The sequence below is a fragment of the Scatophagus argus genome, chromosome 1 (assembly GCF_020382885.2).
Source record: "Scatophagus argus isolate fScaArg1 chromosome 1, fScaArg1.pri, whole genome shotgun sequence".
In the NCBI taxonomy this organism is placed as follows: domain Eukaryota; kingdom Metazoa; phylum Chordata; class Actinopteri; family Scatophagidae; genus Scatophagus; species Scatophagus argus.
In genome coordinates, this window is record NC_058493.1 from 9,456,131 (window position 1) to 9,473,824 (window position 17,694).

The 17,694-nt window shown below is 39.0% G+C and overlaps 1 protein-coding gene across 2 annotated transcripts in view; it reads right to left on the reverse strand.

Annotated features, from left to right (window-relative positions):
• The window catches only part of nptnb (neuroplastin b), a 27,667-nt gene extending 10,014 nt beyond the window's left edge, over positions 1–17,653 (reverse strand). Inside the window, exons 1-3 of one of the 2 annotated variants that reach the window (XM_046372720.1) lie at positions 17,053–17,653; positions 6,096–6,443; positions 160–331 (exon numbers count right to left, since the gene is read on the reverse strand). In XM_046372720.1, the coding sequence (XP_046228676.1) occupies positions 160–331; positions 6,096–6,443; positions 17,053–17,128 (596 nt within the window). In that variant the 5' untranslated portion in view covers positions 17,129–17,653. The remainder of the gene's footprint in view (positions 1–159; positions 332–6,095; positions 6,444–17,052) is intronic. The other variant, XM_046372816.1, reaches the window with a different exon arrangement.
• Between the last annotated feature and the right edge of the window lie 41 nt (positions 17,654–17,694).

Genomic DNA, 17,694 nt, shown 5'->3' on the forward strand with positions numbered 1-17,694 from the left:
GATTATTTCAGTATTTCACTGAAGTTGTTTGTTTATTTATTTTGTTTTGTTTTTTGCCAACATAGCTACTTCATTTTACAATTCTGGGAGCACTCACTGTCCACATTGTCCTTTCTCCCAAATTATGTCCAATTTACTACATAGAGAGGAAGCTGTCACCTGTATGCTGTATTCCTCTGCTCTGCCCTTGTATTGGCGATCTCCTGTCCATTCTTCATCCAGAAGCTTTCCTTGTGGGCAGTTTGAGCAGTGGTGAGGTTACACTGCAGGGTCACCAGTTTGGTGCTGTCCGCTGATAGGATGATCTGATCAGAGGCATTGATCTTTGGTTCTGGAAGACAGAGACAGTCAAACCTTATCACAGAACTGGGGCTCAGTGCTGTTCTAATGTGGCCTTCCATGCTGTAATAGCTGTAGGCTGTATGCTGTTTTTATACGATCTGTGTAGGAGTATGAAGTTAAGACAAAGGTGCACAAAACAAATCCATAAAAGACATTATAAGTACATGAAACAGCTAGAATGCCTTATATTGACCATTTATCTCCAGAGTAAAAAAGCAGTAATTTCTGGATGGAGTAATGCCTTAAAATGCTACATCAACTTAAAGAGTGTTAGAGATTATCAGCCATGAGAAGCAAGTTATTATTGATTAACTTGTCAGTTGATAAAAGATACATATCATGCATCCCTACTGCTTACAAAACATCTCTCTGACAGATGTCTGTTAGCCAAATATTGATCCAGTTATACCTATCTCACTCTTATCATATCACTGTCAATGCACGTATGAAGCATTTTCTAGGAATACTCTTAATGTGCAGTCACATAGTCTCCAGGTTGATAAATGTTTTTCACTGAAAAAGAGGAAAGTAGATGAGCTTTCAAAGATGGCCTACCATCTACGAGCTTACATGTAAATGTCATCAGGATATAGAAGTAAAAAAAATAAATAAATAACGCATGTACTTGGACATCTGGGTTGAAGATTCACACTGAGTATTTTATGTTACTGCTGAATTACCACATAAATTACTGCACCCTCTATACAGCTTAGCACACTGGTTTCTCAACAATACCAGGGTCTGTTTCTCAAGGACGTTTAGGGAAGCAGGACGTGTCATCTGAGAGGGAGGCGCCCTTTACCCTGCCTTGGGTAGTGAGCAGGAAGCGTCTTCTCCTCCCCCCCTCCTGGGCGGGCCAACCATGGCAACGTTGGAGCCCCCAAGGGGAGGAGCAGAGAGGGGAAGAATCATAATCCTACTACTGGCTGCTTCTGCAAGGCTACTAGAACAGCAAAAGGGATGAGAGGGCAAAGGAAGGCTACTGAGACTGGCAAGTACCTTGTATTAGCATTCATGGCATTCTTCTTGCAAATGTGTGTACCCAATAGCTAAAGGGATATCTCTCCCCTCCCCCGACATCTCTCTCTTCCTCACCGAGCACAACCACATGTACTATTAATAGTATCTTTGAGACATGCATACACACACAACACGAGGTACATAAATTAACATTTAGCAAACACGGCACAGTGGTCCACAGGCAATTTAATCAGAAGGTTGTTTGTAGGACACCTCGTCACAACTAAAAATCTGGTAACTGCTGGATAAAGTATCGCCATATCAGAATGTAACCAAATATCTTCAGCCCAGTGCTGTATTTAGACTGATATTGTATCCAATTAATTGACAGATATTACTATATGGGGTGTTACTTTTTTAAATTCTTGCATTATCAGCACAAATGTGTTTTCTTTACATCATCTGGTACTCATTAAAGTACCAGGTTTGACTGAATATCAAAGAGATACATTCTGTTACATTTTGCTAAGATGTATTAAATAATTTCAGCTAAGTAACTGAGACACGGTAACCAACTTGCTAAGGTCTATATTTTGGGGAGCAATATATCTTTGTAAAATGCAAGAGGCAGTGTATCTCAAATCATGATGTTGTTGCACATTACAATAGGAATAAGAGCATCAGCTGAGAGATGTTCCAGTAACTCTGCCGACACAGAGAGAATTGTGGGCCTACTGAGCATGTAGTTTAGCTACATGGTTTGAACCACTCATCCTTACCAATGTTATGTAATTTTCAGTCCATTCTTTTGCCTAATTTTGAACAACACACATTTATGTTACTAGTTATGAACGTGCTTACCTGAAGTGGGCAGTACTACAAGTCCATTGATATCTATGTAATTCAAGTGATACTAAATACTAAATCTGTGTCTGAATATGAAACATTTACCCCTTGTAGGCTTGGAAAATGGCTGAAAAAGTCTAAGTTCAAGCTGTGTTCAGCTTGAACTCATGTTGGCCAGAATGAATTCCAAAAATGAAAAGGTTTTCATGCTGGAATAATATGGAAAACCTTCCACGGAAGCCTTTCTGAACCACTCCTGCAACACGAATCACTTCTCTGTTGTGAAACTGAATGTTTAGTTACATCCCAACATCCCCAAAATACAGCTAAATAAACTACTTTCACAGAAACTTCAGAGTTTCAAGAAAGGTGATGAAAAGGAAATGCAACACAGAACAGCACTTTATTTAGCCATATTTCTGTGTTACAATCAACAACGACCCAGGAGTGGTTAGAGAGGATAAAGCAAACATTTGTCACCACTTGTTCTTTGTTAAAAGGGCAGGTCCATTATTTTTTGTGTTTCTGAGGGGTTAATATCATCCTGTATCTTCCCAGTCCTTAATATTGGTTCAAGTAGGTATGTTTTAGCATCAAATTCTATTTTCCTAAGCCTTCCTAAAAACTTTTTCCATGTGACTTGACATATATGTCTTGATAATGAATTACTACTTATAAACCCCCTGGCCCACCTGTGCCTTCATGACTTCAGGAACGACAGGCCTGTGTTTGTTTGAATGTTTGAATTCCCGGTTTTCCTATACATTCACTGATTTGTGGCAACGCACCACAGTATCAACACTACCTGCCACATATTTATTTTATGTTTCTCTCTCTCTCTCTAGCAAACACTTCATGTATTTCCCACACATACATTTAATTTGCGTGGGCCCACAGTTATATTAATTGCTGCCGAAGCATAATTGGTAACCAATTTCAGCTTTTTCTATGAAAGAAAGAGAACAACGGCACAAGGGATCGATTAACTAGTGGACAATCTCCCTTCGCTCTACCCTCTCGTCCTCTGACAATTACACATGCTCATAATACCATTCTCTGGTATTATGTCCCTCCTGTAACTGTAGTAATTGTGTTGTGACTTGCTGTTTAGGGCCTTATTGTGCCGTTTTTTTTTAAGCTGGTTTTGATAGGCTACGTTAACTGTGTCTACCAACTTTGTCTTTTGTTCTTCATTTTTCCTATGAATTTAATACACAAGCCGTTTTTTTCCCTTGGACAGACCTACACTAGTGATTTCTGCTGGTTTACAGTCCTTATGCCAAGGTAAGCTAACTGGCTGCTAGCTGTGGCTTAATATTTACTGTAAAGACATGAGACTGGTATGTATGTTCTCATCTAAAAAGAAGCAAAGCAATTACATATGTGCCCCAAAAACTGTTCTTTTTAGTAAGAAAACAGTATGTTTTGGGAAGTGTCATACTCAAAATGGGCATTATGTCTTGATAATGAATTACTACTTATAAACCCCCTGGCCCACCTGTGCCTTCATGACTTCAGGAACGACAGGCCTGTGTTTGTTTGAATGTTTGAATTCCCGGTTTTCCTATACATTCACTGATTTGTGGCAACGCACCACAGTATCAACACTACCTGCCACATATTTATTTTATGTTTCTCTCTCTCTCTCTAGCAAACACTTCATGTATTTCCCACACATACATTTAATTTGCGTGGGCCCACAGTTATATTAATTGCTGCCGAAGCATAATTGGTAACCAATTTCAGCTTTTTCTATGAAAGAAAGAGAACAACGGCACAAGGGATCGATTAACTAGTGGACAATCTCCCTTCGCTCTACCCTCTCGTCCTCTGACAATTACACATGCTCATAATACCATTCTCTGGTATTATGTCCCTCCTGTAACTGTAGTAATTGTGTTGTGACTTGCTGTTTAGGCCTTATTGTGCCGTTTTTTTAAGCTGGTTTTGATAGGCTACGTTAACTGTGTCTACCAACTTTGTCTTTTGTTCTTCATTTTTCCTATGAATTTAATACACAAGCCGTTTTTTCCCTTGGACAGACCTACACTAGTGATTTCTGCTGGTTTACAGTCCTTATGCCAAGGTAAGCTAACTGGCTGCTAGCTGTGGCTTAATATTTACTGTAAAGACATGAGACTGGTATGTATGTTCTCATCTAAAAAGAAGCAAAGCAATTACATATGTGCCCCAAAAACTGTTCTTTTTAGTAAGAAAACAGTATGTTTTGGGAAGTGTCATACTCAAAAGATTTTGGCAGTGTATCGCTTTAAGCACAAAGATGAACCTCCAGTGCTTTTTCCCATACATCCATACATGCAAGTGGTGGTGGTGGTGGTGGTGGTTGGAGGGGGGGGTCATCATTAAAAATTAATCTACTCAAAAATTCAATGTCAGTGGGCATGAATTACTACATAAATAGTTTCTGGACATATTGAATTAGAACGATTCACATTCCCAAACTAAATTAAGTAAACAGCCAAAACAAGACAATCACACCGCAACGTCTACAAACTACGCATTCATATCAATAGGCTATTACATATAGCCTGTTATATACATGTAATCATTTGGATATTACATGTATATGCTATGAATATTTACTCCTCAGTAATGACAGAATATGTTTAGTGAGGATTTGAATTGTGTGATGAAGTAAGTCAATGTGAGCAGTGACCAGTTGCTGTCCTTTGCACTTGTCATTGTTTTAATTGCATCAGCCCTACACCTAACTACATACTGCCAACACAGAAATCAAAATTTGTCAGTTCAATCAGAAGAGATAGCATGGATCAAACTCCTCTAAGCTCCTCAGAGAGCTTCACTATGATGAACAACATTCCACATCTTCATGTGCTCCAGTGGGCAGGGCACCGAAGCATATACAGGTTAGATGGGTCCAGCTGAAATTCAGTTTGTTTGAATGTTTGTGTGTATAGAGGATTAAAGGATATAATGTCATTACTGATTCACACTCACGCTTAATGGCTGAGAAGGCACAAGGTCATACAGTGCACAGGCAAGTCCAGAGAGACTATTTTGTAAAAGGGAAATCTCTGTCTCATCTGAACGAGGAATGAGACACTCAAAGCCCTCACGTGGTCTTATCCTTTATTGGATTGCCACACATAAATGTGAAAGCAGAAAATGTTTGCTTTTATCAGCAAAGACTTGACAGCAACAATCACTGTTATACACCTTATCGGATCCCTCCTTGTGTCTTCTGACAGTCCCATTTGCAGAGGAAAAAACAAATCAAAACCTTTACTTCAAGGCACTAGCTATGTTTTCACTGCATTTAGCAGGCAGGGCTTTGAAGTAAATAAAACAATCCATGCAATGCAAGAGACACAAAATAATGTTAAAGGAATAAGTATCACAGATAAATCCAGGAATAGGAAATGGGTGAAGTTAGGATACACAGAAAAAAGATAATGATCAGAATATTGTAAAAGGACACATGAGACAAGAACAGAAGTTCGGTTTGGGAGAAAAGAAAGAAGCATAGATAGAGACTGGGTAAAGTTCCTGGGTTTGTGGTCACTTAGAACAGCATGCTCAAGGGATTTTGGAAGAGACAGGGAGTTTACTGAGTTCAGTAGTAGAGAACATAAATATTTATGGAACCAAATTAACTAAATTACAAATTACAAAATGAAACCACTGGCATAAAAGATTTAGACAAAGTATTATTGGAAAAGCATTAATGGAAAAAAATTCCATTAATGCTTTTAAAAGTAACTTTAAAAGTGCAAATAAATACACAACATGATCAGTTTTTTTTGTTTGGTTGTTTTTTGTTTGTTTGTTTGTTTGTTTTTGGCCTGGTCAGCGGTGAGGGTGGGTTCGTGAGAGTTTTAGTTTATTTTTTTATGAGTAAGGTTGCTTGGGACAGGGGATTAGTAGTTCGTTCACCATCTAGGTACTACGGCACATAGACCACTCACTCTGTAACACCGAAATGGTGGCCTGGGCGCGGATCCAGGTGATAGCAGGGTTTTGTCGGAGGTCATTGCGCCTGGGGTCGTTGCTGGCCCGACACTCATAGGTCCCAGAGTCCTCCAGTGTGAGGCGTGTGATGCCGAGCACACTGACGCCATTGGTGCCGTAGGCCGTATTGATGGATACCCGACGCTTGCGGGCTCCATCCCATAGCTGTTTGAAGGAGTCAGCTCGGTTGATTTCGGCATACCACCACTGGATCTCTGGAGTTGGGTTACCAACCACGTCGCAGTACAGCTCAAAGGTGTCCCCCGTAAGCTTAGTCTCAGACATTGGCGATTTCACAAACCCAGCTGGAGAGGAAAAGTGTAACGGGATGGCAGGGAAGGAAAGGGTAGAGAAGGAAATTAAATAGGATCAGAGTATATACAAACAAAAGAGAGGATGGTTAGAGTCAAATGAAAAAGAAGCAAGCCTCAAAATAGGTGGAAAAAGAAAAGGTTAATGACAGATAATACAGTCACTAATCAGTCAGGGTTGCCTCTATGGCCATACAACTCAGTCAAGCAAAATCAGTCAACAGTCTCAAGACTATGCCAGCAATTAGTGCTGGTATCTTATGTATTTTCTTTTCCTTTTCTCTTTGTCTGTTTGTCTCCTTCATTTAACCTTATAAATGTGAATGCAACAGAATTTTTGAAGTGTACCATTCATATGCTAATGTTTAAGCAAACAGTGTAAACCTTAGTTACAGTACACTGAATGTAGTACATATGAAATAACTCTCATCGAAAATGTCACAAAACTCTAACTCTAGACACTGAATTCTCTCTTTTCTGTTATTATATTCTATTCTATACATTTTGAGTTAATCAGTATCTTTAGAGGTTTGTTTATCAGAGAGTCTTTTCAGTAAGTGTTCACATAGACCTTTTCTACACTCATTGTGTCGCAGCAGTCAGTGGCACCACTCCTAACTGACCCCAGTGACATGAAAATGTCTTACAAATGTGCCATACATATCCTGAGTAAGAACGCTACACAGAAAATCATGTGGCTTGGAAATAATCCACTTGAGTTTAAATCTTACCATTCTGTCAGAGGAATAAATGTTACTTAAGATTTATTCAACTTGCTGATACAAAAGGTATAATAATGGTTATAGTAAGCGTCATCAGCTGTTAAATTATCAAGTTAATGCCTCCACCAAAGATGTTTGAAAGTTTGTTAGTTAGAAGAATGACTCATCAATGAAGTCTTGAAAGCTGGGCCACAGGAAAAGGGTAATTTGTTTTTGGTTCTGAAAATGCCATAATGTCACCGTATGCAAAGTAATAATTCTGTTTTTTGTTTTTTTGTCATTTATTTATTTTCTTTCTTGACAGCAATTGTATTTTGCCAGTATTTAGAAACTTTCTCAGTCTTTACCAACTTTGGACACGTCAGCACTGGACTGTATATGAGTTTGTAAGGGTTTATGTAAGTTTAACATTATTCATTTAGTTATTTATTTTGGATATTTTACACCAGTTGCCTATAACCATGAATTCATTTTCTAAACCCATTTATCCTGGTCCGGATCACAGGAAGCTGGAGTCTATCCTACCACCAAGAGGTAGACTACGCCATGGGCATATCATCAGTTTGTTACAAGATTAACATATTTACACTCACATTCACACTTAGAGACAATTTTGAGTCACCAGGTTAAAGTAACCTGCATGTCATCGTACTGTGTGAAGCATGCAGAGGTCCTGGAGGAAACCCATACAGACACAAATACAAACCAGTGGCCTTCTGGCACCAAGTCTTTACTGTAATTTTTATAGGTGATATTGTAGCATGTTGAATAACTACCTTTTTTTTTCCAAACATACTGACTGAAAATGCTCACATCAGTTTTAAAAGTTTGCATTCTATGTTGTCATTATTCAAATATTTTCAACAGTAATTAATATATTTACAAACTGATGCAAATTCTCATGGTTTATCTTTTTTCATGAAATAACCGTTAAAAGCAATTCACAGAAACAGTCACAAATAGATGGAACTATATTTATGTATAAACCTAATCTCTTCATCCATATCAGCCCCTGGTGCTAACACCAGAAATTAGGTCAGCTGGGTTTCATTTTGGATAAGCTGGACTTTAAGAGCAGGTTTTCAAAATTCACATGTGGTCACAGTGGAATAAGACCACTTTACCCCTCTTCTCCATACACAGTGAATGACTGACATTTTGGAGTCACATACAGTTGATTTGCACTTTTAAGGCCAGATTAACTTCATTTAAGCAACATGTGGAGCCTCCTTATCCCTAGTACATTATGCCTTTGGCATTTAGTCTTTGGGAGTTGAACAGACAACCCACAACTTTTTCAAAATACCTTACTGCCATGTGGAATATGAAACACATTTCTAATCTGAATTGCAGTAGAATTCAAAATAAAACGGGATACATACGCATTATCACCACAGCTGTAAGTGTATTGTGCTGTGTCTGTGCCTGATTCATGACCTTGTTTCACATCAGTAGTTAGCCCGACAATACACTGCCAGCTTTAACGAACCTCATCTAATGACAAATCACCTGGACCGCAGACGCTTTTCTCTGCTGCCCCTGCAGCCTGTCAGCTGTAAACCACATGTGGTGGAATAAATCAAAAAAAAAAAAAATACTGCCTTAACTCTGTCCTGAATTGTTGCAGAGGAAATGAGAACAAAGAGCCTGTGTTCTCTTGCGTATTAGACTGTCTAAATACAACAGCTTACAGGCCCTCCCAGATCTGTCTGCCCTGCTCAAAGTAATGTACGTATAAGTCCATGAACAGATAAATACACGGAAGCCTGAGGAAGGCATGTAAACAACTACGATCTTCAGCTCAACCCCTCCATGAAACCAGATGCATTTCATTTAAGAAAGAAATGTGTTGAAAGTTATACTTCCAGGTGAAAACAAATACAATTAACAAAGTATATATGGATATTATGGAGTCCTTTCTCTGTAATGCTATAATGCACAGTGTTTGAAAAGCTGGAATGCATCATTCTCTGTGCTCTCTGACTCGAATGGCCTGTCAAAGTAGATCCAAAATATTTCACATATTTAATAATACATACATTTTAGTTAGTAGCATGGTAACAACTCTGTTGTCCAACACCAGTTTGTAACTCTCAGCCATATGAAAATGAATTGGATGATGAAAAAGAGAAATTGTGAAGATAATTTAGCAAGTAAGTAAATAAAAATTGGATATTTGCTGCTTAGCACTTGGATGTCTATGTGTGATGCCTAGAGATATGCAGAGTAATTAGCATTTGTTCCTTTTCTCAGGAAACATCTGGACACATCAAGAGCACCAGATAATCCCAGAGGGTGAATCCAGGCCTAAATGGCAAGACAGTTACAGCAATATTTCACGTTGACATAACATTTATTATGGCAGTCATGGCTATAGGAGTGACAGTGCATTGTCTTGGCACATGACACAGATAAGTCTTGTCAACCATGCATATGTGTTCATAGTATACTGAGTATCTGATTTAAACCAAAGCAATGAAAGTTCTCTAAGGTGATGGCAAATCAGAAATACGAACAGATGACTTAATTTAAATTCAGGCTCAGGGAGACTCTGTGGAGGTAAACACAGAATAAACTACAGACAACTCTTGGGCAATGAGCAAACAAATTTTGTGATTGTTTAAATAATGATCTTATACTGGCTTTTTTTTTCTGTTGGAGCTGTAGGGACACTACACCATGGTAGCGACTTGTCAATCACAAGGCAGACACGCCCCATAAAACATACCCTGCTTTATTGTGTACTTTAGACCATAATTTCCAAAATGAACATTGTATTGTGTTGAAAATGATTTATAACTAGCTGTTGAGATCATAAACACATTAGGAAACTGTTTACCAATGGAAAGAAATCACATGAGAAATAGGGTCATTTTCTCATAGGCGCACACATAGTTGGACTTATTTTTGAAATCACTGTGGTTGCCTACTGGTGACCATTAGACAGAATGCAATCTTGCAGGCTACGTTCACTTCTTTCATACAGTGTATGAACAGAACACAAAGCAGCCAGCCACTGCTTATTCATTTCAAAGGCATGCTGGCAGACAAGAATTGACAAAGAGAAGAGAAGTAGATGGTGTACAGATCTCAGCAACTTGGTGACAGATGAGTGTTAATTTTTATGAATGATATCATTTTATGCTACGATGATAGCACTTTCACCATTTTGTGTGGTGTATTTATATGCATGGTAGGCACATGTTGCTGTGGACACCAGTAAAAGGCTTTTAGGGATGCAGCAAACAGTAGGTATTATTATTGATTAATCTGTTGATTTTATGTATTTTGTATAAGTTTTCAAAATCTCAATAAACTAAAAAATGCCATTTAGTATTTAACAGAGCCTAAGATGATGTCATTAGATGTATATTTCTGTCTAATCAATAATCACAAAAATATTCACTTTCCAACAACATTAAATGGAGAAAAGCAACAGTTTCTTGCAGTTTTGGTAAATTACTGAAACAATTACTCAAAGTATTTGCTGATTGATTTTTGAGCTAATGAATTAATTTGTTAAGCTACTTAAGACATGTAGACTTCAAGCTTCAATTAAGTTTTTGTGAGTGATCACCTTAAAGTTCTATAAGGGCTGTAGAAATATACTCCACATAAAACTTCTCAAATTTGATCAAATATAAAATACTTGCTAACGCTGTAACGTGAGGATGTCCTGTTTCAGCTAATCCTTTCTGCCAGATGCTCTGGCTATTGTGTATTGCAATGTTACATGTTAAACTATCTTTACACATCTTTAACACCAACATAATGCTTGTACTGACACAAATGAATCCAAACCCAAATATAAGGTAAGGCTAGCTGTGGTGGGGGTTTATTGCTTGTTGGTGTCACACTAAATGATTATTGTGGGATAGGTGAAGCAAATGAGAGCTTCACTGCATTAAGAGACATGATGCTTCTCTCTATTTAATTCACAGTAAGACTAACATCCACAATTGAATGTGTGCAGAGGTGTAGTTGCTATGGTGGCGTGTATGTAATCGAAGCAAGGAGGTCAAACGTTTGTGAGTAGATAGTTTAACAGAAATTGTTCAACACAAAATAATAAACCCCTTCATAGTGCCATGTCGTGCTTACCCACTTTAGCTCATTTTAGTCCCATCTGACACATGCACAATAGCATCACCAAATAACCGGTATTTTTCTGTGACAAGTTCTGTCTAAGGCTGCATGGAAGTCACAGTCATTACAGCCCACATACTCCACTGATGTAGGGAGAGAAGAGAGCTCCCCTGAGGACTGACAACAAGCCACACACCACCACCATGCAGACTGACAGTGAGTCAGCTGCCTTCTCACAACCTGGATCCCCATCCGCTTCGCACTGCACAGGCAGTGAATGCAGCAGGTAGGAAACTCCTAGGGCCACTAAACTGGTTATTTGCCAGACATGGCGTGTTTGTTTGTATGTGTGTGTGCGTTGTAGGTTGAAGTTGCATCTTTGTTGTACATGTGTGGTACTGTGACAGATGTGTGCAGGTTATTTGTATGACCCTAGCTGTGATGAAAGTTTATATTTCAATATCTTTAACTTGCTGTTTCACAACTGGGGGGACAGTGGTAGAAGTTATGGTATATGTTACAGCATACAGCATTGAAAGTCACACAGTAAAAAAAAAAAAAACTCCTAGTTTGTCTTAATGACAGATTTTAGCGAAATGTAAAGGTTGCACATATGCACACAGGCTCATTTTGGATTGCTGTTGGACAGAGCTGGGCGTCAATGAGTCATCTATAAATCCCTAAAAGAATCATAAAGGTGCAGCTTGCCTCACCCCAGCAGATGACACAAAGCAAGGTGTGTGTGGGAGCTGTCAGTCAAGTAGTCTGTGTACACATAGTCAGTTCTGTTATAAGGTCAAACTGAGCAGCACACCTGTAAGTGTGTTATGGTTGTTTATTTTGTCATTAAATATGGGCCTTTTCAGTTTTTGTTTTGCTTGACCCTTGCTCTTTTCTTTATCTACCTAAGAGAAGCTGACACTTCTTCACATTTCCTAAAGTTAAACATACACCTTCATATACTTTGTGATGTGTCAGAAAAATTACATAATGGTAAAGGGTCACATAGATGTTTTTTTTAATGCATTAGCCCTAAACTAAGAGCTTTTCCCAATATGGAAAAGCATAGCTGGATAAGTCAGGAGAAATATTTATTTCTTATATTTGTTTTCACACTACTGCCCCTTTATCAAACAAGCAAAGTATCTTTCATGGTGCTTGGAACAGGCAGTCAGCACAGCCTAAATATTTACTAATGTGTGGGAGAGCACGGGCCAGAGTGAGCTTGATGTTGTCAAAAAAGCAAGGCAAGAAGTATGCGTGCGACTGAACGCACACTCCTACGCAGACCTGCCCCAATGTCTGCCTGTATGTCACAGCCTGCAAAACAGCTCTGCCCCCAGTGCCTTAACAACTGTACCAAATCCGTACATTTGGGACCAAATTAGTTTGAATGAAGGAATTTGAAGAATTTCCTACCTACCAAACATCCAGTGGTTTCTATATAGTAAGTATTAATGTTAAGTATTAAAAGCCTCCCTTCCAAAACTGCTATGTTTGATATGGGGATAATGTCAGTTGTTCTTCCTGTTTTTCCATTCTTTTTACTGCTCTTTTCTTTTGTACACACGTAGAACAAGTTTAAGAGTTGACATAGCATTCTCAAGCTTTGTTTCTGGAAAGTCAAACCCAGAAGTCAAATGATGAATTTACATTAAAACGGTTGCTGTTAAGCAGCAGAAATGCACACTTAAAACCTCCTGGTTTATGAATGAATAAATTGTTTTAAAGGTTTCCCCTGAGGAATTACATGCACCAACCAAGTTTCAAGTCTCTCCAATTTGATAAGCATATATGGTAAAATGAATGCAAAATAATACAGTATATGCAGGTCAGGTCTTCAAAATGGTCAGAGTTTTTGATTAGTACATGCAGAACACCCAGTTTCTGTCCCTACAAACAAACAAATACAATTATCTTAACATTTACATATGAACCAGGAAAAAATAGATAGATAGATACTATATTGATCTCGAGAAAAATTCAAGATAACGTAAAATGTAATATACTGTTTGCAACTCAGATTTAATTCTGATCTAGTCTTATAATAATAACTGAAAAACAGATTTAGTACATTTGTTACGAAAAATTACAGATTCGTGAAATATACAGAGAACAGAACTTCCAATACACCAATACACATTGTAGGTGTGATATGTAGTGTGCAGCTAAATTTGTCTCACTGAGGACATGATGACGTATAGACCTGGACACACAGATGAAAAAGAGGTTGTTGTTCTCCTTCATCATATCACTGATCCATCTTATTTGATGGAGCAAAACCTTACCATTATTTGCAAACCTGAACCTCCAGAAAAATAAAAAAAACAGGTTTTGAGCCAACTATTTCCATTTTACTTGTAATACTTGAGTCTTTTATTCAGATCACAGAAGATAGGAAACAGTTTAGCGAGATTTAAATCGAAATAACCCTGTGCAGGGTAGAAATGCTCTAATCCCATCCTCTAATCACAACCAGGGTGCACTTTCAGAGGTCAAAACAAGGGAATTCAAATAATTTGACATAAAGCCACAGAACTGCAGAGACAGATGCCCCACAGGATGCTGATTCTCAACACCAAAATAACACAATAATTTTAAAAATAGAACAAACACACCTCCAGGAGAGTCTCTTCCACTACTAATTGTTTTCTGCAGGGGTGACGAATCCTATTCCCCAACCTCCTACATACTTCAAAGTACTATTATTTGTTAACTTAAATGACTCTGGTATTCTAAATAACAGCTGGCATGAGCCTGAAGGTAAAACAAGCAACCTTGTTTCTGCTAGGTCACTGGTTGAAATACCCATGACCCTGGGGAAACAATGGGCAACGTATAACTGAAGGTAACCTCTTATATTATATATTCTGTCTTTGAGCTGCCCTTGTGCAGCACACTTAACCTGAGCTGTGCTAGCAGAACAGCTGGTAGTACAAGCCTGAGACTAAATTGGGGAACTTCCATCTGTGAATGTGTGTAACAACGCTGCATCATATCTATAAACTTCAATTGCATAACATTAACAAGAACCACACTTTGCTCTGCATGTGCTCAGTCTTAAGCAACTGCTAACCTAAGTGCTGTTAAATGTAAAAGATATAACTAATTAATTTTTAATGCAGCAGTTATTATATCACTGACATTATTCTGAAGCTTGTCTTGATCTGCATGTTGCAATTTCTGCAGGCACTAACAAACAAAGTTGGCAGCAGGAGCAGGCTACATGCTTCGCAGGGGGACATTATGTAAGACACAAATGCACTTCATCAGGTCAGCCCCAGCCACCTTCTCAACATCCTTTCTTTTCTTTGCATAAAGATCACATCATCTCTCTGCTTAAATAGTTCACAGCCACCCAGCAAGTCTTTAGAAGGCCATGCAGCTGTGCACAAGGAGGCCGTCCATTAAGAGTTAATGAATTCACTTTCACAAAAGGACCTTAAAGCCACAGTTCTCAGTGCTGTGTCTCGGTGGTAAAAATAGAAACGAGGCAGAATGGACGGATGCTATTTACAGGCCTCCAAATATCTGTCGCAGAAAGCAGCCACCTATAGTGGGCCTACTTTTCCTTCAACACGAGGAAGTAATGGCATGAATTCCCTCTGCTTCCCAGATACAGTGATTACATCTCATGCACTCATAATTATTATTCTCTCCACGCCATTGCCTGAACTCGGTAAAATCACAGGAAAATCTAGGATTGCATAAGAAGCCATGCACTGATTATCCTTAATCTGAACTGTGAGAGAGAAATGAAATGGCTTTTAGATACATGTGATGTAAGAAAACATCGGAATATTACCAGCAGTGTACAACACTAACTATAGCTTACTGAAAACCTGTTATGAATGTAGGGTGTTCGTAGATTAAGTATGAATTTGGAATTTCTGCAGAAAACAGATAAAGCATTGACACAATTAGCAACTGGGTGGGACCAGTCTGTCTCCAACTGAACCCTGACTGTATGTGTGTGTGTGTGTGTGTGTGTTTATGTGTGTGAATTAGGCCTCAGTGAGTGGGCTCTAACACTGGGCAAAGACCACAGGAAGTGTTTGGAATGCCTTTGCTTGAGCTTTATCAAACAATAGAAGGCTTATTGGCCATTTGATTTTCCAGATAGCAAGATCAGGGAACTCCTCACTGTGTGCACACACTTCAGGCACCTTTGAGAAACTGACAAAGAAGACAGAAAGGAATTCAGGGGACAATGTTTTGTTATGAAACTGCTGTGGTGTTTTAGTTTTTGTTGTTTTTGTTATTTTCTCAAAAAAAGTTGTATGTTGACTCTGTGCTTCCTTGTGAAATGATGGCGATTTCACTCACTGTGTTTGTTTAATTTACACGTTTTACAAGTAAGTATGTATGTTAGCATAACACAAATATAGTACAAACTGTAATCTCGAATATTTTTCAATTCAAATATTTGCAAAAATAAATCCTTAAAAAGTAGGACAGTGCTGGAGTGAGGTTTTAGACGCCTCACCACATCATCAAATGACATGTCTTATTAAGTCTTGCATAGTGGGTGTCTGATTATCCCACCAAAAGACGAGGTGGACATTAAGCATCAAAATCATGAGTATGCAGAGTAAATCTCCGCCTTATTTCTCTCTGAAGGGGGATTAGATCATGTCAGTGATATTGATTTGTCAGGATGTGTGGGTATAGAAGCTTGTTAAATGATATGAATACCTGCAGTGATTATATTATTAACAACCACTGAAATACATTAATTCTATTTGTATATTAAAATGCTAACATCTTCACAATCGTGTCACAATTGCTCAAGGAGCCTGTTGAGGTTATTTAAAAAATTGAAACATGAAAATTCAAAAGATTCCACTTTCATTTTATGAATGACTTTGCTTTGCGCAGGCCCCCGGGGTGATGTGATACAACGGAATCTGAAGTCAGGACATGCTGTATCAGAGGACAGCCTGGAACACCCAACAGCATGTTACTGACATTTACTTAAACCAAATCGTGAACGTTTTCTGATGATTAATGCACAGTGAACTTTTTAAATGAAAGTCACAAATGAACATCCCTTACAACTCCTGAACAGTGGAATCTTTTATTCCTTTTATTAAATATTTGAAGAAACGTGTGGTGCTCAAACATGCCGAAACATGACAATGAGAAAAGGAAACGGAGATGCTATTTGTGCATGTATTTAGTTTTGCAGCAACTACAGGCCAAACCAGCAGGGCAACTAAGAAATATCCATCTAAACTGTCAGAGGGGCCTTGTATTTACAGTATGCACAACACCCTTAGTCTGTGTGTGGTGTTGATAGTATCCAGAGCAGGTTAGTCCTGTTCGTCTGTTGTCCAATCCCCTTTACAAACTGCATACTTTCAGCCTTAGGCGATTACTTTTGCTTGAAAAAAAATCATATCTACTATCTAGAAACACCACTCACTGTCTATTTTAAAATGAATTTGACAACATATTCGACTTGCACGAAAATGGCAGTTAAATCCCTTTATAGACACACCAACACTACACTCTGGCAGTAAATAACCTTGCACAAAAAGATGTCACAACCACATCTTCCTGTTTTCTTAGTTAAGAGTTCCGTAAAGGTTACATCATGCTGTCAGTTGCTGATTTGTTGGTTTCCAATGCTGACCTTGTTGTCGAGATGCGTGAAACTGTAGTAGTATCTTGAACACAGTCATCCTCAAAACCCTCTCTGGAAACATTTCGCCCCGGTGTCTTCACACAAGTCAAGTCACTTTCCCCTCAATGCGATGTTTACAATCATGCCATGGTCACATATGCTTTCTTACCGTTTTGAGCCGAGATGAAAGGTAGCATCAAGTTCCCTACAAGGACCACCGCCAGCATCACTGCGTTAGGATGCATTGTCGGGGCTCGATGAGAGTACCAGGGTCTCGGTCGGACGAATGTGGGAGGAGAGATCGTGTATTAATCACGAGATCTAGAGAGATGGGCCCAGCATAGCACCGGGTTCTTCAAAAAAACGTGAATCGAGGGTGATTAAAAATGTTTGCAGACGTCTCCCTTGATTCAAAGACCTTTCGAGGACAGCGATGGGTGAAAGGTCCGGGACGAGGCCAGCGGCTCAGGGATGCCGATGTGCGGCCATAGGCGGTGAAGAAGCCCCGTCGGATTGCGGAGGAGAAGTCTTTGGATGTCAGGGAGATTGTCCACAGTGTAGTTCTGAAGATTCAAAGATGCGCACACCGATGCGCATTTGCGCTTTCACGGTCCAGTGATTAAAATGAAAGTAGCGCACAAATTACTGTCGACGGGAAATGATGTGGCGGAACATAAGTCTATTCCAAAAAGAGGGACAGATGCTGGTAGGACACCAACGAAAGCAACGAGAAGCTGCGCGTGCCCTATGCGCTCACGACCGTGGATAAACACACTGACTTGCACGCACGCACGCACGACACGTATGTAAT